A 25222-nucleotide genomic window follows, 5' to 3' on the forward strand; every position below is an offset into this window, starting at 1 on the left:
ATCCTCATTTAATTAGTGAGTCTGTTGGCTCTGTCCCTCCTGCTGCCTTTGCCCTTGTCATTGCGCTTTATCAGTAGAACATGAAAGGCCTCTGCTGACATTGCACCAGACTGACCACAGAAAGGGACTAAACCAAGACCTAAAGCCAAACCAAGCCAGGATTCAAAACCAGAGTAACCCAGGACTTAAATCAGGGTCCAAAGCTAGATTAAACCAAGACCCCAAACCAGACTATATCAGGACCCAAAACTATAATAAACAGACTCAAAACCAGACTAAACAAGGACCCAAAGCCAGACTAAACAAAGACCCAAAACCAGACTAAACAAGGTTCCAAAACTAGACTAAACAAGGACTCAAAACAAGACCCAACAAGGACCCAAAACCAGACTAAACAAGGACACAAAACCAGGCTAAACAAGGATCCAAAACCAGACTAAACAAGGACCCAAAACCAGACTAAACAAGGACACAAAACCAGACTAAACAAGGATCCAAAACTAGACTAAACAAGGACCCAAAACAAGACTCAACAAGGACCCAAAACTAGACTAAACAAGGACCCAAAACAAGACTCAACAAGGGTTCAAAACTAGGCTAAATAAGGACCAGGATCTTAAAACCAGACTATACCAGGATCTTAAAACCAGACTAAACCAGGATCTTAAAACCAGACTATACCAGGATCTCAAAACCACATTATACCAGGATCTAAAAACCGGACTAAACCAGAGTTTAAACCAGAACCCCAATCCCAAAATCAGACTAAACCAAGACCTAAACCAGGACCCAAAGCCAGACTAAACCAGAACTGTCCTTGTGTTCTTTTGGCACATCTGTGGTAATAGGACTTTGGGATTCCTCAATGTTGTCCTCTGATGGTGTGTTCATGTTTGTGGGACGACTCAGCTCTCAGTGCAGCCTAGTGTCTCTGCTTTGGGAATTACCTCCATCTAACCACAGACCATCATGTTACAGCTAAAGCCATATATAGCAACTGGATCACACTTACACCACACATTATAGTGGTGCAATGTTACAATCAATATGCCATTTGTCTGAAAAACAAAACCTAAGCTGGTTTGTTGTCGAGGGAGATGTCAATAGTAAAACAAAAAATTTCAAGAGGATTTTTCACGGTGACCAAGGACCAAACCTGAAAAAACCCATATGTATCAGAGTGGTCTGATACGTCATTTTGAATAGTCAATCAGTGAACTGCAACATTTCATTTTATATATATATATATATATATATATATATATATATATATATATATATATATATATATATATATATATATATATATATATATATATATATATATATATATATATATATATATATATATATATATATACATATATATATACACATATATATATACATATATATATACACATTTATACCATTGAATAAGAGGATGTGTCCAAACTTTTGACTGGTATTGTATGTAAAAGGTAAACCAGCACCACACTGCTCCCCCTGCTGCCCTAAGCTGGAAGGTGCATGTCAGACCAGAACCACCAGACTTACCAGGAGCCTCTATCTCCAGGCTATGAAAGTCACCCATTCACTCTCTATCAGGTGTCACGGTCCCCATCCTTAGATGAATTACCGTGTGTTATCTTACTACTTTGTGTAGGTGGAGCTGGATGATGCTCTCCCGGTGCGTGCGTCAAGGGCCCGACGCACTGCACCTTTAAAAGCTCGTGCACGTCAGAAGCTCGTGCTGGCTCATCCTGCTCCCAGCCGGTCACCTGCGCGTCTCCTGCTTCTTTTTGTTACCTTATTTTGCAGTTCATTTGGGTTAATAAACACCTTATTTAATTGAATACCTGGTTTTGTGTATTTTCCATCATGGCTTGGAGCCGAGTTATGACACAGGAAAAACAGGTTAATATAAGCATCTCCACGGAGACAAGCAAATGGAGACAAGCAAATCATTTTAAACAGTTTACAGTGGTACAAAGTTATACCTCACTTACCTTATGATTTCCAAGCATCCTAATTATTCATCAATTTAAGATTATAAGCATTTTGCTCAACTTTGCCGTCAACGTAAAGCTAGAAATAACTAGCACGCTAACATCACTTACATATTTTGACCTCAAGAACTGTTTATACAATATGGGGCAACATACAGGCTCAAATACATCGAAAAACATCAGGACTTTTAAATCAACTGTAAAGCAACAAAAGGGTTATTATCTGACTTTAACATGGTTGATGCTCATGAGATGGTCCCATGTTGATATTATGGAGTGTTTTTTTTTGTGTGTCATTTGCCCGAGTGGCTCCATGTTTGTGAGAGGACAGAGTAAACAGCTGTGAGCTCTGATAGAGCCTTGTGTGCAGCCACTGTGACATCAATAAACCAGGGCATGGTCCAGAGCAGGGGTGTCCAAAATATGGTTCAGGGACCAAATGCGGACCTCAGATAGTTTATTTGTTGGCTCTCAGGGATCTTGCTGATTTCTACATTGTTTTCATTATGAGCTGTATTCACTGTTGTGCTCTTTGTGTAATCCTTGTGCTGCTGCTCTTCATGTGCTATTGGATATTGTTTTCTTGGTCACAACAAAATACAACAATGAAAATAGCAAGGAAGTAAGGATTTTATGATTGGAACCCATGATTTTGTAAATATAATATGCTTTGCTGAGATGTGTGGTTGTATTGTACATGTGATATTGTATGAGTGTGTTTAGGTCAGAGAGTGGACAGTCTGAATTGAGCTTATTGTTGACTGAATGTATTTGTATTGTATCATTTAGTTCTAGAAATCAGGGACTACAGACGCTATAACTAGATATAATATAGTATATTTAATGTATAATATATTTAGCTATAATCTGCTCTCTGTACAGAAACATTACACTTATAAATAACATTGTCCCTTCAAATAAAGACTAAACTAACAGAGATTAGAGTCCCGGAATCCAACCCAGAGAGAAAATGCAAACTCTTTATAGAAAGCTAACGATAGCAATAAGCCATTGTCTAAATCATATGGGCAAAATATGAACTGGGTCACCTATTACTGATTTAAATCGTCATGTTTCCTACCCAGACGGCCCTAATCCAACCACACAGACATCCACAACAATTTAGCTTAATTTACATCACAAATTAGCAGTCTTATGTTTTCTAATTTCCAAAACTGGCTTGCAATGTTCTCTGCTGTCCACCTCCGCGTGTTTTAACCCAAATAGCACAGAACAAGCTTTTAAATGGACTTAATTTGCTTCACACAGATGTTTTTCCATAAATATCCCTCAGTGTGATTAATTATGGAGCTAAGTGTGGTATTTGTGGTCTATACTTGTCCACTAATGTCATTGACTCTCCTGACATGTAATTATCCTGAACAACAAACAGACCTCTCACTATCTGCATTTCAATCAGATGCCCAACATGAAGCCATTAACCTGTGCAGTCGGGCTTAAAACAGGTTAGGACAGGTTTATTTAGCCTATGTGTCAGGACTGGGTAATAGAGTATCATAGAATAAGTCCGGAAATGACAGTATATTTATCTTTTCTCAGCTCTATCTTGCGTCTATCTTGCATTTACTCAATTGGCTCTGTGGACAATCGCGCCCGGCAACCTCACTGTTTGCGTCACTACTTTCTGTCCAATTTTAGCTCTGTGGGGTTTTTGCTGAGTTACAATAAAATGAATAAATGTTTAAAGATACAGGAGCAGGACAGGGAGCTGCGGGTGGATGTCATTAACATGTTAAAAAATACATAAATAAAATGAATACTTCACCTGAGGGCGCTTCTCTGTTTAGAAAGAGGCATGTTTGTGTCTCAGCGCTAATGGTAACAAAAACAACAAACCACAAACTGAACTATTCTACATTTACTTTAAGCCTCTATTTTATGTTTATTTATTTTTTACTTTTAAGAGAAGTTATTATAAGCTTTGAGAGACGAGAAGCGGTGATGTCACTTCTTGTCTCTATGGAGATCATTTAAAGACGTGCTTTTGTCTGTTATATTTATAATCTATGACGCACATGGACCAGTATATTTCAAACATTTTAAATCACAATATTCATTTAAAACAATTTTACATAAGAAACAGTGGGCTCCGCAATTTTCCAACCCAGAAATCCATGAAGCTCTTGGAGGTATTAAGAGTCAAGTCCCACCTGCCTCCTCACAATAAGTTGGCGTAAACATCATCACAACATAGTCCCGCACTGCCGCACCATGCTGTCGACCTCTCCTGCTGGTAACAGTGAAAACGAGGGTAGATTTGAGCAATGATGGTTTCAATATAAGAAAATAATCAAAATCTGAATCACTGTAAATACAACCTTGAGTGGGTAAATGAAGAGGGAAAACAACTATAAAGTCAGGTCACCTTTAATTCAATACCATTAAATAGAGACTACGCAAAACATCTCTTAGAAGACAGGTAGATGGTGGACAAAAGTTACATAGTGCAAGGCAAGGCAAGGCATGGTAAGGTTATTTGTATAGCACAATTTCGTACACAAAGTAATTCAAAGTGCTTTACAGAATAAGAAATACATTAAAATCACAATACAACAAATCAAAACAAATAATCAACATAATTAACATTAGAAGAGAAGAGAACAGTGCAGAATATAAACCTTTCAGTCGTATGCACAGCTAAACAGAACTGTTTTGAGTCTGGATTTAAACATTGTCACAATAGAGGCCTGTCTCACATCTTTAGGAAGATTGTTCAAGGTTTTAGCTGCATAAAACTGGAACGCAGATTCAATTCAGTTCACTATGTTTAGTCCTGACTCTGGGTCCCTGAAGTCCTCAGAGTGTAAGATGGTTCATATGACACAAACATGTCGGAGATGTACTTTAGTGCTAGGACGTGGAGAGACTTGTTCACAAGCAGAGCTGCTTTAAATTCTATTCTCTGAGCCAGTGCAGAGACCTGAGCACAGGACTTACAGTATGTGCACATACTTCCTGGTTCTAGTCAGGACCCAAGCAGCAGCGTTCTGGATGTACTGCAGCTTCTTAACGCTCGTTTGGACAGGCCAGTGAGCAGGCCGTTACAGTAGTCTAACCTACTGGAGACAAATGCATAGATAAGTCTCTCCAAGTCTGGTTTAGACAGTATACCTTTGATTTTAGCAATGCTTTTTAGATAGTAAAATGCTGCAGGTATTATTAATTTGATGTGGCTGTTAAAGTTCAGGTCTGAGTCCATTATTACCCTTAGATTAGCCTGATATCAAGGTTTTAGAGAAAGAGACTGGAGGTGACTCCTGACACGTTCTGTTTGACAGACAATATTTAACACTTGTATAGCTCTTTCTAAGATACCCCAAAACACAAACATAGACAGTTATTGAAATGCAGTTTTGAAAAGGTGAGTATTGATTGGCTGTTTGTCACAACCTGCAGTCTACATTTTGATTATCATAATAAAGAAAAAAACATGAAGCCAGACAGCAGCATTGATCAGCCCTGTTCTGTATATGCCCAGGTGACACAGACGTGACAAATCGAGCCATCCAGAGATCTTCCGTCTGAATCACAATAGGAGTTGGCATTTGCTCTGGAGACAATCCTCAAACACACGAAATACAAGAATGTTTCAACTGAATGAAAATATATTGTGAGGAGAATCTCTGAGCAGGCAATGTGGCATGTTTCCTCTTTACTACCTAACTTGTTTTGGAAAGATTAAAGATTTGGTGATACTTATGTTGATTATTATTATTTTATATTTTGTTCATGATATATTAGTCTAAAATTATTTAATAACAAAAGTAGTTCCAGTGTCTCAAGTGGAGTAAATGTTTCAAATTAAGTTTGACTCTTAAAGGTCCTATATTGCACAAAATTGATTCTTGTGAGCTCAGAGCCATGTTATAATGTTGTTACCTCATCAAAAACATACCTGCAGTTGTGTTTTGTTTCATTCACACCAAGTCCTTTATTATTAGTCTCCAAAGCTTCATGAAGCAATAGTTTTCAAGTTAACATCTACTTTTTACCTTTAGTTCACTAGAGATTGGCAGTTCCATGGCTGAAATTATCCAGATTATTCTAGTGAAGGTGTATGGAGCACTTCCTGTATTACCACATGACATCACAAGGTGGAACAGAGGGTTTTCTGTTTGAGAAAAGAACACAGCCTAAATATGCAGAGTTTGTATGTGAAACGTGTGAATAAAACAAAACACATCTCTGGATATGTTTATGATGAGCTGAACAGGGATTTTCTGCAAACTTACTACTCACCCATTTCTTAAACAAATGATCGCACATGCAGTACAAAGGTTTTTGGCCGGAATTGGTATTTTGCAGCTCACATCAACATTCCCTGTGGGGGTGAAGCTAACTAGAGGTACTGCCCTGTCTGTGGCTCTGTTACTCATGTTAGACTTTAATTGCTTTGTATTAACACAATCTGACAAGTAAGAACTAACTACTACAAAAGGAGCTGATTTGTTCACTTAAACAAATCTCTCTCCAATAACACCCCAACAGGACCACGTACACTCATATTGATCACAGGCTGCTAAAAATGAGTTGTTTAAATCCATTTTGTATTTTTTTCTTGAGTTTTCAGACTTAAAACTCTTAAAACTTTTTGCCGGTGCTTGCTACAATGTGCACTGTACTTGCAAAATCCTCCAGCTTGGTGTCAGTGCAAAGTATCACTATTCTGAGCTGTTTACTTGAAACGTTCATCCAGTTCTGATCATTATCTTTCAGCTTTTGGGAAAATGCCCTTCATATCTGTCCCAAACTGCAGAGTAAGCAAACCTCTGCCCATCCACTGTCCTTCACATAAAAGCAACAGAAGCGCTGACTCATGAACCAGGCAGGCCTACTTACACGGATCATTGAGAGACTGGAGTTGCTCCCCTACAGGAATGCAGCATTTATTTGTCAATATACATTTTGCAAATACATCTGCAGGTTCATGCTATCTAGGGCTGAGCGATATGGCGAGGAAGTGATTTACATCCTTATATGAACACCCAAATCTATCCAGCAAACACTCCCCTGGTTGAATAAAATTATTTAAAGGGCCTGTATTTTATAAGTATTTCCTTGGCTGATAATTGGACAAACTCATTGTGAAAAACCTCATTGTGATGAATAATTAGGACGCTCAGGAATGCATAAGGTAAGTGAAGAACAACTTTAGACCACTGCAAACTGTTTAAAATGAACTAGACAGTAAAAATCAGGTGCAGCGTCTTGTGAGAAAATCAAGAACAAAGCAGATTTAAGAGTTTCAGATGGTGATTTAAGGTTGATGCAAGCAGGTTATGAAAGCCAAAGTTTAAAACAGTGTAGATTATAAGGGCAAATGGCTTATTTAAAAGGGCTTCAAAGTTAAAACAAGCAAACTATTTTAACTTGTAACATCTCTCTCTTCTCAGGTGAGCTTATTTCTAAGTCCTAGTATGACACTAAGTATTGCTCTTTTCATTGTTTACTCCTCATGTTGAAAGGCTTAAGGAGGCTTTGGGAAATATCATACTGTGCTTTATTTGTTTTTCAGTGGGAGAGTAACTAAACTAAACATATTTTCACTCTCGGTTTAAAGAAGACATATTGTGCTTGTGTCTGCTATATAGTTATAATCTATGACATTTGTGGATGGATATACCACAACAATGATCTAAAGTGATGTAATAAAAGAAACAAGTCTGCTGACTTTCAGGTTGGAAAATTGCAGAGCCGAATGGGAGCTGATTTTTGATATGAAATGTTCTCTTAATTGTAGGTTGCCTTGTTACATCTGGCCTGGGGACAACCGATGAAAATGAGCTCTAGTCAGCTAACTCGGGCACATTTACATTTTTTTCTAATGTTGATTAATGTGCATTGTCCCTTTTTTAAATAAATAAATAAACGCCATCACAACAAAGAACTGCTCTGCCGGACTCTTCAGATAACACTAGCAAGCAGCATTTTTTTCTTTTCTTTTTTTTTTTTTTTGTGCTACACTGCTACACTCCTGCGTGTATCACCAATAAAAACATAACATAATTTTATTTTGGAATATAGGAGTGTAAAGAAAACTCAAACATGCATGAATCACTTCAAATACAACTTTAGAGAGTAAATGACATGGTTAAAAACTCTGAAAAGTAGATTTTGCTTAGGAATCCTTTAATCTTTTTAAAAGCATGGTCCAGTGGAAAAAAACAATGTGATCATGGACATCAGGTTTTTTTCTTGTGTGTAACATTGTTGACCTGCATAAGTAATAATGCAATAAATGTCTCTCTTTAAGGTGCATCATGTAACTTTTCTTCAACTTCTATTTAAATGTTTGCTAAAAAAAAAATGCATCAAAAAACTGTAACTTAGCACACTTTATTGTCCCTGTACTGAAATTTGTCCTCTGCATTTGACCCCTCCTTCAATGCCGCTGGGTCATCCTGTCAGGAGCAGTGGGACCCATCACATTTCCAGATCTTGAGCTTTTCTTGGTCAGGACCACCTTAACTGGATTTGACCTATGGTGCATGTTTTGGGTTGATGGAGGAAACCCACACAGACACAGGGAGAAACATATAAACAACACAGACTCAGCCACCATGCTGTTAATGCCATACTATAGAACATTTAGGCAAAGAAATAACATTTCCTTGGAGACAGGCGGACTTTTAACTGTATTCACTGTATTCACAAGATATTTAATATTTAAGATTATTTGAGAGTGTGAAAAAGAACAGTGACCTACATTCATTCTAATTAATTCTAAAGGTTTTTATTCTGCACTCTTCTCCTTTAATGGTAATTTTATGATGACAAAAGAAACATGGACTGATGGACTTTTATTAGACATAGTAAAGTGACAGGAAAGTATTTGAGAAGTGACAGGAAAGTTTTTTGTAAAGTACTGGGAAAGTTCTTAAACTGAGCAAGACAGTGTTTAAAGAGAGTTTAAAGAGTGCGAGAGAGAGTTTTTAAAGGGTGCAAACGAGTGGGTGAGAGAGTTGCAGATTGGGTGATTATTTATGTTTTGATTTGTGTGATTTTAATGCCTTTCTTATTCTGTAAAGCACTTTGAATTACCTTGTGTACGAATTGTGCTATACAAATAAACTTGCCTAAACTTGCCTAATTCACCTTTCAACCAATGGGTTTCAAACTATGGCAAGAGCCCTCCATCACCACCACAATTAAGCAATTCAAATCAAAATTTTAGATATTTTGAATGGGGAAAGATGCTCACAAAAAACTTCACATCAGCATGGTGAGTGCTAGATGATCACATAGCTCTGGTTGCCACAGTAACATGTTAGCTTCTGTTGCTATGAACTGGCGCTAAAGTGTTATATTTTTGACTGTTTAGGTTGTATTATATTATGTAACAATTTAGTTTTTAATGTTGCTTCTGCTAACATGTTTACTACCCCAAAATATTTTCCTCACCTTAACATGATCCAGTTCCAACTCAACCAACCCCTAACGTTAACTATTTGCCTAACTCTAAACTTTCACCATAACACATCAAAAACTAATAAGTTACCTGAAACCCATAAATAGATCTTATAAAGGTACACTGACAGAATGACTTCACAGCTGCTCACAGGAGAGAGGTCAGATGACAAGTACATTTTATATTAATGCTTTTACAGTCTCTCACTGTGCTGCAGATAACCTTGCTGAGACTTTGTCCTTTATAATATTTTCATATGCAGATTGTTTTGTACCCTTTTCTGTCTTGTAACCATTTAACAACTTCATGTCAAGAGGTGTGTTGTACTCAGTTCCATTTACTTGTTCAGCCAAATTTACATAAATGTTGGATCACAGTGTGACTCTGAAGTGCTGTATGTTTGCAAGTTTTCTCCCCGACAAAACCCACAATGTCGATGAAACTTTCTGCACCGACAAATTTCAGAAACGCTTTGGAGTTAAAAGTGTTTCTTTGCACGGAGAGGCGCTCCTGTGGATACCACTGGAACAGAGACACGTGAACAACATATTTAAAGCGATCATCCAGGAAGACGGATATAATATATGAAGCTTTGAACTTTGACAGAGTTTAAACAAGAGAAAATGAGAAAATGAGAATGCCTGTCTGAGAAAAGTGTATAAAGTGCGTGGTGAGGGTTTTATAGACTTAAAACATACATAATAATTGTAAAAAATAAAGCTGACTACTTTGCAGATTTCGCACATTGCGGGTTATTTTTAGAATGTAACCCCCGCGATAAACTCCAACTCCGAGTATCATAGCAACCAAAGAGCCAATCCAAAGCGAGGCTGATGAAGGCAATGCCCCTTCCCACCCACACAGGTGTTTGAGCATCGATCGGGCACTTATCAATGCAGTCAATCAAACCTGTTGCTAATGCTAGCGGGAGTGACCTTAGGGAAAGAAGGTGCCTGATTTGTCTGTTTATATCTTGATTTACGGACACAATAGCGAAATTTAAAAAAACAGGATCATGTGGAGCAGATTAATAGGAACAATTTAAGACCAAAATAACAAGGCTCACAGCAGCAGTTACAGAGAGAGGGGTGACAATTTTTCAACGTAAAGTGAATTGGAGCCAGAGTCAATGGAGGAAGTGTGCCCATGATCACTTCCTATTTGGAACACAGCGGCTGGCAGGCTAGCTATGTCCATTTATATAAACAGTTTACGGTGTAGACCAGATACCAGGTTTTGAGCATTATTTAATGTTTATTCCTTCAAATAAAATTTACTTCAAATTATAAATCACATGTTATGCCCAGACAGTTACTCTTCAAGTGACTCTAGTTGTAGTTTCCCAGGTACTTTTTTACTTTTACAATACTTTTTTTACTCTTGGACCACTTTGTACCCATTTCTGCTCATGTCCCCCTCTTGTCTTAGACAGTGGCCATACAACACACTCATGGACTTTTCACCTTGATAGATTGAATTGATTCAAAATGGCTTCCGGCTAATCTCTGGATATAGGGACACACACTGAGTTTTTCACAGCTGGTGTCAGTGCAAAGTCACACTGTGCATAGACGTGTTATGATTCGGATTAAAAGTAAGAAGGAGGTCCATGAAAAGAGAATATATGACTCTGCAGTAATTCAGAGTTAAGCCACTGTACCTGATCTTAACTGTCTTAAAAATGTAAAAAACAGAATCCTAATTATTCATCGCAATGCATTTATAAGTGCGTTTCACAACTTTCAGAGGGCAGAGTGGAGTTTGCTGTCATGGTAAAGCTAACAACTAGAATGCTAACAGCGCACTTCCTAATTAGCGGACAATAAAATGCCTTATAATTAGATGCAGACAGTACATATTGGACATATTTTGACTTGCTTATACAATATATCTGGACTGGGGCAAGACCAGTTTTGTGAATATATAGGTAAAAATCAGGTACAAAACTTTAATTTTAATTAATTTTTGAGTCAATATTAAGACATAATTCACTTCAAAGAACTGCATAGACAGATTTGCTTCAAACATATTTAACTCAAGATTCAAAAAACAATTAACTGTGTGTCCATGGTGTTCCTCTTCCTCTATTTCACTGTGTAATACATACGTTTTTTATAGTTGCGCTGCTTTCGGAAGAACAGACTTTGTCAATACAAGTAATTCAAACTGAGTTAAAATTTGACTTTTTGCAGTGTTGATGATTTGAATCCCATTTCTTTGAATACTATTATTGTGTCATTGGGCAAGACATCTCATTCTAACCTAACTCTGGTTCACTCCATCGACGCAAAAACATGTATTACAGGTAAAATTCTCCAGCTAGTCCTGAACAATACTGGCTCAGGATCTGGAGATGGGTACCTCTCCGCTGTATAAGGGAGGGAGAGAGGGAGGGGAGAAAAAGAGGGGAAGAGATAGAGGGATGCAAAGAAAGAGACATAGGTAGGTGTTATCCACCATCCCGCAATCAACAAGGAAATGGCAAATTATTCAGAGCCATTGACACAAGCACAAATACACCGTCTGATGTGTATATTTTTAACCAGGAAACCCAGATTTCTTGAGGTAATGCTGTCTGCTTTAATGAGACAAAATGACAATGAGTGATAGGATATGAAGCGTGTATAATAGCATTAACCAAAAACAAAAATCTCCATATAAGGACATGGTTGGCGGTACAACGTCCTGTTCTCGGTTCATTTAGGTTTGTATGAAGTCTGTTGCGTGTCCCTAAGGTTTGTATTGATGCTAAATGAAAATGATAGACTTTCTTTAAACCTAAGATCTGTATTTTTTTTGCCATTTTGAACAATTCAGACAAGTAATAATTTTGTTTGAATATATGATGGAATAATGCCAGATTTATATAGCTCCTTCACAATACTCTGAGTGCTTTAAATTGTATTATTTATTCACTCCATACTGTTGGTGATTTGGTGATGTTACTCTGGGGTAGACTACCACCAGAGGGTGAAGTGTCTTGCCCAATGACACACAGTATAAGCACTGGTCCAAGCTATGCCTTGACCTTCTGTTTAAAGCACTATATGTCAAGTTAGCAAAATTTACCTTTCAAATATATTTAATTTGCCTTAATAAAGCATGAAAAATGACCTAATTTATAATGAGCAAATAGTTTAGGCTTGGTTAATTAATGCCCTAAATTTTATATCTCTGTAATTAAAGGAATTACTAAGCCTGGATCATTCTTAATAAACTACTTGCTGCTTTATTAAGACTAATTAAATGTTCACAAATGGTCACATTTATATAACGCTTTTCTACCTTTCAAGGCACTCAAAACACTTTACATCAAGGAACCGCTCACCCATTCACACACAGTCATACACCGGTGTACCTCAATACTGGGGGTGAGGTGAGTTAAGTGTCTTACCCAAGGACAAACCAACAGCATTCATCAGTGGGACCTGGAATCGCACCGCCAACCTGTGTGTCAGTGGATCCGATCGCTCTAAGAGTGATGTTTATGTCGAGAGCAGGATTCGAACCATCACCTTTAGATCAGAGGACAGACACTTCACTAACTGAGCTACCTTATTACTGACTGTGTAGTTATTATAAACTAGTGCAGAAATGTATACATCGGATGAAAGTTATAATGTTTGGGCTCTGAATGCTATAGCCACATTACTGAACCTGAAAGTAAATGTTTCCACATGTATGTATGCAGCAGACTGAATAGTGCTTGAACACGTAAGTATAAAGAGTGACCTATGACCTCTATATGTTCAGCAGGAGACACAGCTGATGGTGCAGAGGGGCAGTGGAGCTTAAAAAGTCAGAAAATGTCACATGGGACAGAGGACACAGAGGACAGGTATCACACTGTCACAGTACAAAGATCACTGCCCCCCCACACCCCCATAATGTGTTGTGAACAATATACAAATATATTACAGTATGTTCTGTCTCCCACGAGACGGTGTCATTTCTTACTCTCAGACATAATGTTACATTTTGGCCAAGGCCACATTTCGCATTTCTTCACAATAGCTTCTTTGATACAGAACGAGTGACACCCACCCTGAGATGATTAAAAACACTGATGTAATTGCAAATTGTCAGACTCTGCATTTGATGTTACATGGACTTTGCATCTGATTCTGCTGTACGCTGCCTTTAACCCGACTGTAAAATAAAAATCTACAGAACGATTCCCGAGCCTCTGCGCCTGTTCTTCTGACAACAGAACAGAAACCGACAGTGTCCACTATGTAAAATGTGTACTGTAGTATATCACACATATAATAACATAATATAAGCTTTATTGCTTAGCTTGAAATATTCCATACCATGGGATTCAGCTTTTTGGAGTTTTAAACAATGATTTAATGTTGTTTGATCATTAAAAACATACCTGGAGTTGTATCTTGCTTCATTCACACTTCTTTTATTAATCCTGTTCCAACGGCCTTAAAAATCACTCTATTTCAATTTTCCCTGATTCATTTTCAAGGATTCTTTTAGCAAATAAAAGACAAAGAATTAAATAAATGCAAGAGAAATAAGTTTAATAAAATATTGGTTCTGCATGGAGACAAACAGGTACCAAACCTTCCACCAGAAAAGTGACACAATGAACCTTTCAACCTTCTTCCTTATTAATTAACCCCTAAGATCCTGTATGGATGTGATGTCCCTGAAATCCATCAGCACTATTTTTGTAAGTTGTTTTTTCTCCTTATATGTCCGTGTCCTTGTACTGTAATGCATTGCTTACTGATGGTCAAAGCTGAGTCCAGTTGATTTGTCCTTGTCCTCAAATTGTCCTCCGTCCTCTCTCCCACCCCCCGCGGTCCCTGTCTGTCTGCAACTGAGGGGGTGAAATCAGAGACCAACGTTGGGACCAGAAGAGTTTAATGAGCCCATGATGGTGACAGGCCTGTGGGAGCATGTGTCTGCACAGAGGGGGCAAAGGAGGGGGGTATGGTGCATGGGACTATTGTGAGTTTGTTTACCTTTGCTCTCAGTTCTGTTTAAAATAGAGTACAGTTACCTTAATAAGATTAAAGTAGACAAATATTGGTCTGGGTACTTCTCAAGTAATCATACTCATGTAATTGTAAGAACTTGTAATATCTGATGTACAATTTGAAGTTAATGTTGCGTGGCATGGGGGTTAAGTGGTTAAACATTCTTGCCTCACTACAAGAAGGTTCTGGGTTCAACTCCTGGACTTTTTTTGTGTGGAGTTTGTATGTTCTCCCTGTGCCTTGGTGAGGTTCCACCAGGTTTCCCACATCAAGGTCTAGATATGAGTAAAAGTGGTCTCTAAAAACTAGAAAACTACAAATGAATGTAATTGAGTACTTACCTTTACCAATAAACACTTAAACAAGAGGTTTGTTTAAAGGGCCCATATTATGTGCGATGGGAATTTATGTTTATTCATGTTGTGAAGAAAATACTCTTATCGTATGTCTTTAAATGCATTTGATCTGTGTCAGTCTGTCAGACCCAGACCAGACATTAACAAGTGTGAAGGCTCTGTCATCCTCCAGGAAAGTTTGTGTCATCTTAGCTGTCCTCAGGTGTAAAAGTTCATTACCTCATTGGTGTTCCAGCGTCCCAAGACTCAGAGAGACTTGGGACGTCGGAAAGCTACCAGTCTGTGTCCAGGGCAGGTCTCACTGGGCTTCACAAATGGATTACTTTGCATCTAGAATTGTGTGTTTTCCACAGCATCATGCATTGTTAGTTTTGGGTAGAGAGAATACTTCTAATCCCCTCTCAAGCTGATAGCGCAGACTTGTAACTTTGCTTCTGTCAGTCTACCCCAGAGCAGCTGTGGCAACAATATTCACTTCCACGACTGAGGGTAGAGTGAAGGAATAATGCACTGAATGAAAAATTTGTGATATAAGAACAATTACCTTTTGTTTTATTATTAAATAGGTTCCTGCTCTCCACCTGCAATTATGTTATCATCCCTCAATGTATTAACTCGCTACAGATAGAAAACTTTGATATTAAATGGGATTCCCTTTCCCCAAGTGTTATATTATTAGAAAACGTGTCATGAAATCTTATGTTTCATCCTGATATACCTCCTCCTTCGACCTGTGTGTGTGTGTGTGTGTGCGTGTGTGTCCGTGTGTGTGTACTGAAAATGATAGTCCCTCTTTGGCTCTGTATCACTCCGCCTCTGCATTATTCATGTGAAGGTTTATTTTAACATCAGCCAAATACAGATGACAGCGATGGATGGAGAGCGTAAAAGCCGCGAAAATTAATGTGTGAAAGAAATGTTCCCTTTGAAATGTGAGGAGTGACCCAAATTTCAGACCTATATGGTATTAGACCCCAAAGTGCTTCAGATGTTGGTTTAAGGAAGATGCTTTAAAATGGGCATGTGGGATTTCTTAAATATGTGAAAAATAGAACTATCTCATTTTAAATGGTTTGCAATGGTCCAAAGTTATTCCTCACTTACCTTAAGCATTTCAAGCATCCTAATTATTCACTACGATGAGTTTATCAGTGGTTTTCACAACTGTCAGAAACAGATGTCACTGTAAAGCTAACAACTGCTAACAGCTCACTTCAGACAATAAAACACTTTAGAAATTAGATGCAGACAGTAAACAGCTTACTTTTACCTCTAGAGCTGCTTATACAATATATCTGTACTGGAGCAAGACAAATTTTGCTTAAATACATGGGAAAATAAATGTATTGGATTGACAAAATATCTGAATATTGTTATCTAGATACTGAGAAGAGTTGGACACATGATTTCACAGTTTAACCTTTAGAGATGATCTTTGTGACAAATCTCAAAGTTTTAAATGTGATGACCAGTGTTTTGATGATCTGTCATTCGAGGTGTGCCACAAGGGTCTATATTAGGCCCACTACTTTTCACTGTTTATGTAAATGATGTGGGACAGAATCTTTAAAAAATGCCAGTTGTCAGTTTTACACATTGATCATCTATTTTTTTGCATCATCCCTCATTGAAGCCATTGACAATTTACAATACAGATTTAAGTTAATGTTGTTGTCTAGAAGTAAGAGCAAGCAGAATGTTACACCTGACATGTCGGTTATTGAAGTTGTTAATGCGTTTAAAAACTTGGCTGTCATAACGGATGATCCACCTTGTAACTTATCAGCTTGTCTCTAGATTTTAGAGATAGAATTACTTCCGCAGTATGGCATTCTAGCTTATCTAATTACGATGTGTTTTATTTAGCAGGTGACACAGTTACACAGTGCAACAGATATAGATGTATTTTCTAGCACTGTTTTCAAGTTGACATTTTGACGCATGATAATGTATCGATCTTCATGTAATCAATACAGGACATATACATAAGCGCTGATGCATTACCAGGCAAACAGGAATTGGCTAAAATATTGACTTTGTGCCTTGGAGCCAATTCACATTTGATCAATTACATAAGCAAATCCTGTCAGGCAATTATGTTATGGATCACGAATTTAAAGCATAAATTAAACTAAAGGTTAACTATTAAGGAGGAAAAAAGTTTTATAACTGAAAAAAACCCCAAAGTGTTCATGCTGTTTTAGACATGTGAAAATAGCCACAAGTTCAACAAGTAATTTGATGTTATAAATAAATGTTCTAAGGGTTAACTGCTTTTGTTTTGATTTTCAGATATATTGCATTTCATGAAAGAAAACCTGCCAATTTGATTTCCCAGACTAAAATTTTATTAATGAACAGAGAAAATCCTTCATTTATTTTCTAAATGCATAAGGCGCAATGTAATAACTCATTTGCTGAATTTAATCCACATTTTTGACCTCCTTTGGGTTAGTCATTAATAAGAACAGCTGTCTTAATGAATACTTGGTTAAGTTTAAACCTTACATGGTCATTGACACTACTTGGAAAGCAAAATATTTTCATTAGTGTGAAACATTTGAGAACCACTAGTCTAACCTGATACAATTACATTATTTTTCTTCCCTTTTGTATTGTAAAAGCTGACTCCACTGTTTATCTGTAGCCTGATCCTGTAGCTGGATGTAGCAGACCCAATCTGGATTGACTGATTGGCCCTGGGGGTTTGATTGGACGATAATCATCTTTATAGTACATGTTTTATCTGACCTTCAAAAGAATTTTATCGACATTTCTACAGAATCAGCTACAACATCACAGAACATTTAAAGGTCCTGTGCAGGAGTTCTCTTGTGTATTTGAGCAAAATTTGTCTTTCCCCAGTACAGATCTAGTGTATAAGCAGCTCTTGAGGTAAAAATAGGTCCACTGTATGCTGCCTGCATATAATTAGAGACCATTTAATTGCCTAATAATAAGGAAGTGGGTGTTAGCATGCTTTACCATCATGGCAAAACTCCACACTGGTCTTTGAGAGTTGTGAAAAGCGCTTATAAACTCTTTGTGGTGAATAATTAGGATGCTCTGAATGCATACGTTAAGTGAGTATTAACTTTAGACCACTGTAAACTATTTAAAATTGACTAGTTCTGTTTTCCACATTTAAGGCGTTTCCTGTTACAAACCTAAACTACCTCTTTGCAGTTTGAAAATCAACTAACCCAGCTTTGGCCTTCCTTAAATCATTGCATTACTCTTTTCGTTTGACCTGAAGACTTCATAAAAAGATCTCTTAAAGTACTCCAGTCGCTGTAGGTGTGAGACAGACAATCTCATGTTTTATGGATAGTTTCATGGGCCAATCACTCTTGTTTGAAGCTCTCATTTTTAAACACTTTACCGTCTCCAGAACCACGTCTGACGAAGGCCTTATCTGAGCATTCACACCCAGAGAAGGAGTCTGCAGATCGGGCTTTGAAGTTAACATCAAGGTTCATAAAGTAGTTTACATATGCTATATTCAAAGATAGAGACACTTTTTTTTCTGACTGTCTGACATGAAATCAGACTAAACTTTTACTGTTTTACTTTAATTAGGATTACCAAAATGACTTGTATTTGCTAAATGCCAGAATAATGACAGCTCAAAGAAAAGCTGCAGAAGACTTGGAAGGTAAAGTGAATATACATACTTTCATATTGGGTTTCATTATTTTAGTATGTAAAAACGTGACATGGGATTAAAACAACTTGTTGCACGGTTTTATGCATTTATTTATCACTAAATAGGGAAGGGAAATCACACGTACGCTCTGACAGCAAGAGCGTTGTTTTCTGTTTTTGTCATTAATATCATGCGGTTTGAAGCGTAATTGCATGATCAAGTAATTTTTAGAAGTATAACTGCAGTCTGAATGCCACCACATGAAACTGTTCAGGAATACAGTTACTCAAAATGAGTATTGAGAATATGAACAAGGTGGCAGACCCTCCACTGGCACCAACAATATTATTACAAAGCAAAAAACACAAATATCAAATATTGTCGTAACGGGTGAGTGTAGCGGACCAAAGGATGCAGACTCGGGGTATATTTACAGGATTTATTGTAAGAATAAGGACAAGGTACAAACAGTGGGTGATCCGGAGGTGAGCAGGTGAGCAGATGAGCAGGAACACGGGACACAGGAACAGACCACACGAAGGGACGACAGGAAGACAGGCAGACCAGACGGGCGTAGGGCAGAGCAGGCAGGAGACATCCAGGGCCGGAACACAACGGGAACATGGAACACAGGAACAGACAGGAATGCAGTGACACGACAGGAAGGTGGAGACACGACGGTGATCCCGCGCTGAGTCTCTTCTCCGAGCTCCTTTTATGCACAGCAGACGTGTTGATTGTACTGATGGGCTGCAGGTGCGCGTGGGAGGAGCCAGGAGCCCAGCCCAGATCTGGCAGGTGAGGGAGGGAAGGAGCAGGACAGGAGTAAAACCAGGAGTGGACAGTGCGGATCATGACAAATATGAAAATAATATGGTTTGTGGTGCAGTTTACAGAGTGACTGTTTAACAATAATTTGGCAAAGTCTGAATATGGAAAGTTACAATGACATTGAGTTTCAACATGTTCAAAAAACTAGAAATGATGCAAATTTGAAAATAATGTGGAACAAGGAGGACTGCAGGTCAGAAATCTCCCTGATTGTGACATTTTTACCTTGAAAAATCTTGTCTTTCTTCTTAAAATACCAGATTTTGTGCATTATTTTAATATTTTAGACATTCCTCACGTTACTAAAAAGGAAGCTACATACTACGTACAAACATTCTTATTGAGTTTCTCCCAATACTTTTTTACTCTTACTTGAGCAATTTGTTGGACCACTACTTTCTACTTGCTGCTGAACACGTAAGTAACATATTGTTTTTTCTTCTTATTCAAATCAGTGTTGTCCAGCATAATTTTAATTGTTCTATATAAGAAAATATATTCACTAGATTTGATCTACTGAATCAGTAGCAGGAGCTGCGTTCACATTTTCTCTCATTTCCTGCACTGTAGAAAGCTGAAAAATGTACCCTTACTGTTTGAAGGTTGCTTGTTTCCATGGAAATGTTGCACAGTATGGCATAAAACTTAGCAATGTCCATGGAGGATTGGTTTTAACTATTTCTAGAACAATTTCTTTAACTATTTCTTAAAAGATATAAATCCAGGACAAAGGAAAAGAGTGAACGCAACGTGAAAGAATATGGTTGGGATTTGAACCAAGGACGTTTTTGATTTTCTTGTTTGTATATTTCTTTAACAAAATAGCCAGTAAACTAGACAGTACTAGCCCTGTCCTTCATTTGAAACCAATCATTCATACATGCAGTTTAACCTTTCTGCATGTGCTATAATTAATGATCTATGCCCCTCCCTCCCACGTCCCTCCTTCCAACTTGGATCCATTTCTCCCGTGAAGTGCTCCATGCGTGAGATTACAAATGTTTATGAAGCGTTTGACATTTTGGCGAGAAAAAAGTGCGCATTTATGTAGGATGAGCACAGTATTGATTACATTGAGCAACAAATAATAATGTCTGTGTAATTCCTCAGTCGTCCAGGTCTGATCCATGTACGGCGGACCCAAGAAGCAATTTTTGTTAGGAAAGATAATCCTTCCTTGAACAGTAATGGGTGCCTTAGACATCACCTGTCCCCAATGTATAACTCCATCTTTAGACCCAAAGCAAACAAAGGAAACAAAAACAACAAGCGAGCTATTATGCCCATCAAGACTGAATGTAGGCTCCCTCCTGCAGGTAGATATAAAACCGTGTCCACCAGCAATCTGACCAGAACTGAAGAAGCGGCTTAGATGAGCAGGGAAATGTCTTCACACCTACAACATTTTGTCCAGTTGACACATTTAACTTTGTTTTTACAACAAATAATAATGTTTAGTACAGCCATGTTGTCAGTGGCACAGACAATATGTATGAGGTCATAATCCAGGACAAAATGGCAATGGACAATGTAGGAATCTTTTATTTCATTTACTTATTTTTGTTGCTATATTGATTTTAAAGGTACACTATGTAACTTTTCTGGCGGAAAGACCATTACCTGCTTGTTTCACAGATAGGTGATTGCTTTGCCTAGAATGTTGCACAGTATGGCTTTACACTTATCTATCTTGCATTAAAAGAGCTTTTTTACTTTACCTGTTCAACCAGAACCACATGCTTTGACAAAACTTTACAAAGATGAGATGAATATGGAGCTGTATCTTGTCTCCTTAATTTCAGAGGATATGATTGACAGGCAGATTAATCAGAGAGAAGTATGCTCCCTTCGTGTCAAAAACAAACGTGGCTGGTTACACATGAAAGTGTGGAAAAAACAAAAAAAAACAACATAAAGGACTGAAAACAGTGCAGATTTTTGCAGAATCTGGAAGAAGAGGAGGTGTCTGTTTTTGAGAAACACTTGATGCAAATAAGGATGAAGGATTTTCACCTTCTATTATCCGGTTCCAGACCCTTCTAGATTTGATCAGAATGTAGAAGGGACTGGCTGGTCAGGCAAGTTTTTTATTGCAATCAAAATACCCTGGGAAAGACAGGCATTCCTGTGAGAAGGCTCACTTCACCATAGACCTGACTTGTAACCTGGCCTACTGGCGTCACTTTCATGTCTCCATGAAGTTTAGTGTCATACTGTTTAAAATTCCAGGTAACGCAATGACATCTTCTTAGAGACAAGCAAGAAGGGCATTTGGCATAAAAAAAAAGCCCCATACAATTGTTTCACAGATGCATTTACAAATGAAGCGTCTCAAATCTGTTCAAAATGGTTAAACCTAAACATAACTGTTCTATTAAAGGAGCACTATGCACCAGAACAATTTACAGGTCATATCTGTGGAGAGGCAATCTGGCTCACAGTAATAATGCATGGTTTTCAAGGCAATAAAACACCTGTAAGTGATTTAATACAAGATATTTTAATGCCCTACTGTGAAACATTCAAGGCAAAGCAATAACATGCACATGGAGACAAACAAGTTATGCAGACATTATTTACATTATTTTGCAAACACTTCTGTTTAGCATGTCAAATATGATGTTTGCCTATAGGATCCACTTTCTGTCTGTTTACTAAAGATTTAGCATGTTGAGTGGAAGTGGTTATTTTTTCAGCTCCTTTTGCACATTTGAAAAGCTCTCATCGAATTTGCTTCCTCGGAGTTATTGACGTCAGACGGCACTCAGGAGGAATCCATTTATGCAGTGTAGAAATGGGACCACAACATCTGCATATGACTGCCTAAATATGCACATAAAACTCGCAAGCCCTCACCCGGAACGGCCTGAAAATATGAAAAATAACACAACAGCACTCAAGCCCGTCACAAAGTTAGTGAGAAATAGCGGAGGTATGGGAGTAAAATACCTCTAATAGTTTTGACTGAAATGAGTGACCATGGATGAGTGAGAAATTTGAAATAAATAACTTATTAAAACAAACATACAGTACATATTGGTCTGGTGGAGTCTCCTGCTTGTCTCCATGGGTACAGGTGAGTTTAATGCTATACTTAGGAACATTCATGAACATCTCCATGCAGAAGCAGATGACACAGCAACATAAAAAGTAATAAGGTGCCCGTTTAAATAGATTTTTGGGTCTTATATGTACTAATTTATAATAACTATACCCAGACTTTTTTACATTCATTCGGGGCCAGGATGCAGCACCAGTCTTAACAGGGACTCCCATACTTCCCTCACCCTCAGGCACTTCCTCCAGCTCCTCCAGTGGTTCCCAGGCCAACCAAGAGACATAGTCCCTCCAGCGTGTCCTAGGTCCACAATGTATCGCTTGTATCCATGATCTTGTGCTTTTGGTCATTATACAAATTGGTAAATCGAGAGCTTTTATAATTCATAATGAACAAAGGGCTAATTAAGAAGTGTAACTTAGTAACTACTTCATTATAGTGTTAGGAGAAGGTTACAGTAGTATAGTTACTAAGCCTGAATCATTCTTTATAAACTTGCTCATGAATTAAATATTTGTTCATGCTTTAAGTGTCGCCATATAACACGATTTTCCAACCCATTAAAACAAATTGCAACCACTTCTGGTTCATCACTGTGAAATAGCTATCCATTATATTTCTATATTTTGACAAATTGGGTTAAATGGCTGTTTGACAGACTCTGGTTAAACTGAATTCTTTCTGTGTGAAGTCGGGCAGAGTGAAAGGTGCTAAAAGGAGAGACTATACTTCCTCTGAGACTGTCCTTGTCCAAAGCTTTTATCAGACCCCCCTCTGGGACAAATGTAAACCCTAAACAGAGACCCAGGGAGCCAGAGACAGAGAGAGACTGAGAGACTAAGAGAGACAGAGAGCATGTGAGGAGAAGAGCACTGCCAAGGACAAAACACAGGCTCAGACCACCCTGCCTCCTGGTTTTCAGACAGGATCCTCACAGTTGAGAAAGATTTGTTCATTAAGAATTATGTTCTGTAGCATTGGAGGGCACTGTCTGCGGTTACATGCACACTCTAAATGTGATTATTATCAGATTTATGGAGTTTAAAGATGATTAAATCTTAATAAATAGTAAAATCATTTGGTTTCTCACTGATTGTGGTTCCATTCTGTCTAACATCAGATTTTGCAGTTTGCATTTGAATTTAAATGTTAAAGGTCCAGAAATTACAGTCAGTCGTCAGATTTTGGTGTGCAGGTAAACAAAGCCACTGATAATCTAAAGCTCTTTATTTGATACACACTGTGTTACCTAATATTTTTTGTGTAGTCAGTAATGGGGAATAAAAAAAATAGATCATTCATGAAAATAGTCGACATATGATTCTTTACATTTGTGGTAATTGAACAATTATCTCAAATGTGTACTTGGTAACTACTCTGGTATGAGTTATCCACCTGCTTATCTCATTGGAGATGTTATTGCTTCACCAAAAAGCTTCCATGGTCTGGCACTAAACGTAACTATCTCCATGGAGACAATGGCAGAGGCACTGCCACTGGCATTACCATGGCAAGTCACATATCAGACCTCTAGAGAGGCAAACTGGCAGCATGTTTTCCGAGACGTTTTTAGCAATGGAGACACTCCTAAAAAAAGAAAAAAAGCAAGATAGACAGTAAAGCAGGTGATGGACACTCCACCAGAGAAGCTACGCAGTGCACCTTTAATTTCCATGGTTGCCTGCTCTTGTGCTCAAGTGACTGGCACACTGAGTAGTTTTTAAACTATATAATTTTTTATTTTCAAATTTGAAGGTAACATATGGGGATTTTGGACAATTAAGAAATGGAGCATGAGTCGTTCAAAGGACAGGGTTTAAGGACTATTGAAGTGTGTTATTTAAGCAGTTTTTTCTGTATAAATGACGACCCTGCAGAGAGCTGGCTGTGCTAACCACCACTGAACCTCTGAACTGCTACAGACTTTTCACAACAATGGAATAGACTTTCTGCAACAAATATGGCAAAAGACGTTCCGGAGGGAATGGTGTGTCTCATCGTCGACTAAAACAACAGAGCAAAGAGAGAGGCTAAGAAGAGGCTTTCTTGCTCCAGGGTTCACCTGGCTCTCCCTTGACACTGCTGTGATGCTGCAGGACTTAGAGGACACAGAGGAGAAACACTTTTGTCCTTAAGTTACCTTTGTGGATTTGCTCCCAAACATTTCTCAATTCAGAGATATATCTTTGCTAAATATTTCTTAAAAGTAGTCTGCAACGACATACTTTTTGCCATATAATAATTCAGTTCCCTTGTAACACTGTGTTTTGTTTCATTCCTCCTGAGTAATCCTGTGTCTCCATCTCAGGATCAAACACCTCATCCCACTGTATGATGTCATTAGATGATAATCCAGGAACAGTTTCTTTGTGTTGCATTTCTCTGTGTCTCATTCTGATCATTTCAGTCTGAAATTGCAATGCAAAAACAGGTGGGTGTAGCATGCCGACACCAGCTTGTATATTTCAGAGACTAGACTGAGAGCAGATATAGATGGATTCTTCAAAGCAGCAGACACAGAGGAGCTCAGGCAGATGTGGGTCACAGTGAGCAAATATGCGAAGGTGAGGAACTTTCTGAGACTGATTCATCCGGAGAGCAGAGGCCAGACGGGAGTAAGCAAACCCAGGATGACTGAGGGATGAGATTAAAGATTAAAGATTTGATTGTCATTGTCATAGAAAGCACTATCAAACACTGCATAGTTTTGATGTAAAGTGCAATATCTCATCCAATACCCCCATAAATAACCCCAGAGTAAACATTAGCACAATAATGACATTCAGTTGAGCACATATGTAATAAACAGTAAGCATAAAGGCCAGATCAGCAGTAAAGTGCATCACAGCGACACAGATATGTGGAATTAATAATGTGGCCATTATGCAACTTTACAAAGCCCAGTTCAATGTTATTGTAT

General features: G+C 38.0%; 1 protein-coding gene across 1 annotated transcript in view; it reads right to left on the reverse strand.

Annotated features, from left to right (window-relative positions):
* LOC117382969 (tubulin alpha chain) overlaps window positions 1-18236 on the reverse strand; it is a 36317-nt gene extending 18081 nt beyond the window's left edge. Inside the window, exon 1 of the mRNA XM_033980214.1 lies at window positions 18150-18236. Within this exon, the coding sequence (XP_033836105.1) occupies window positions 18150-18236 (87 nt within the window). The remainder of the gene's footprint in view (window positions 1-18149) is intronic.
* Window positions 18237-25222: the final 6986 nt, after the last annotated feature.

Source organism: Periophthalmus magnuspinnatus, chromosome 15 (assembly GCF_009829125.3).
Source record: "Periophthalmus magnuspinnatus isolate fPerMag1 chromosome 15, fPerMag1.2.pri, whole genome shotgun sequence".
NCBI lineage: Eukaryota > Metazoa > Chordata > Actinopteri > Gobiiformes > Gobiidae > Periophthalmus > Periophthalmus magnuspinnatus.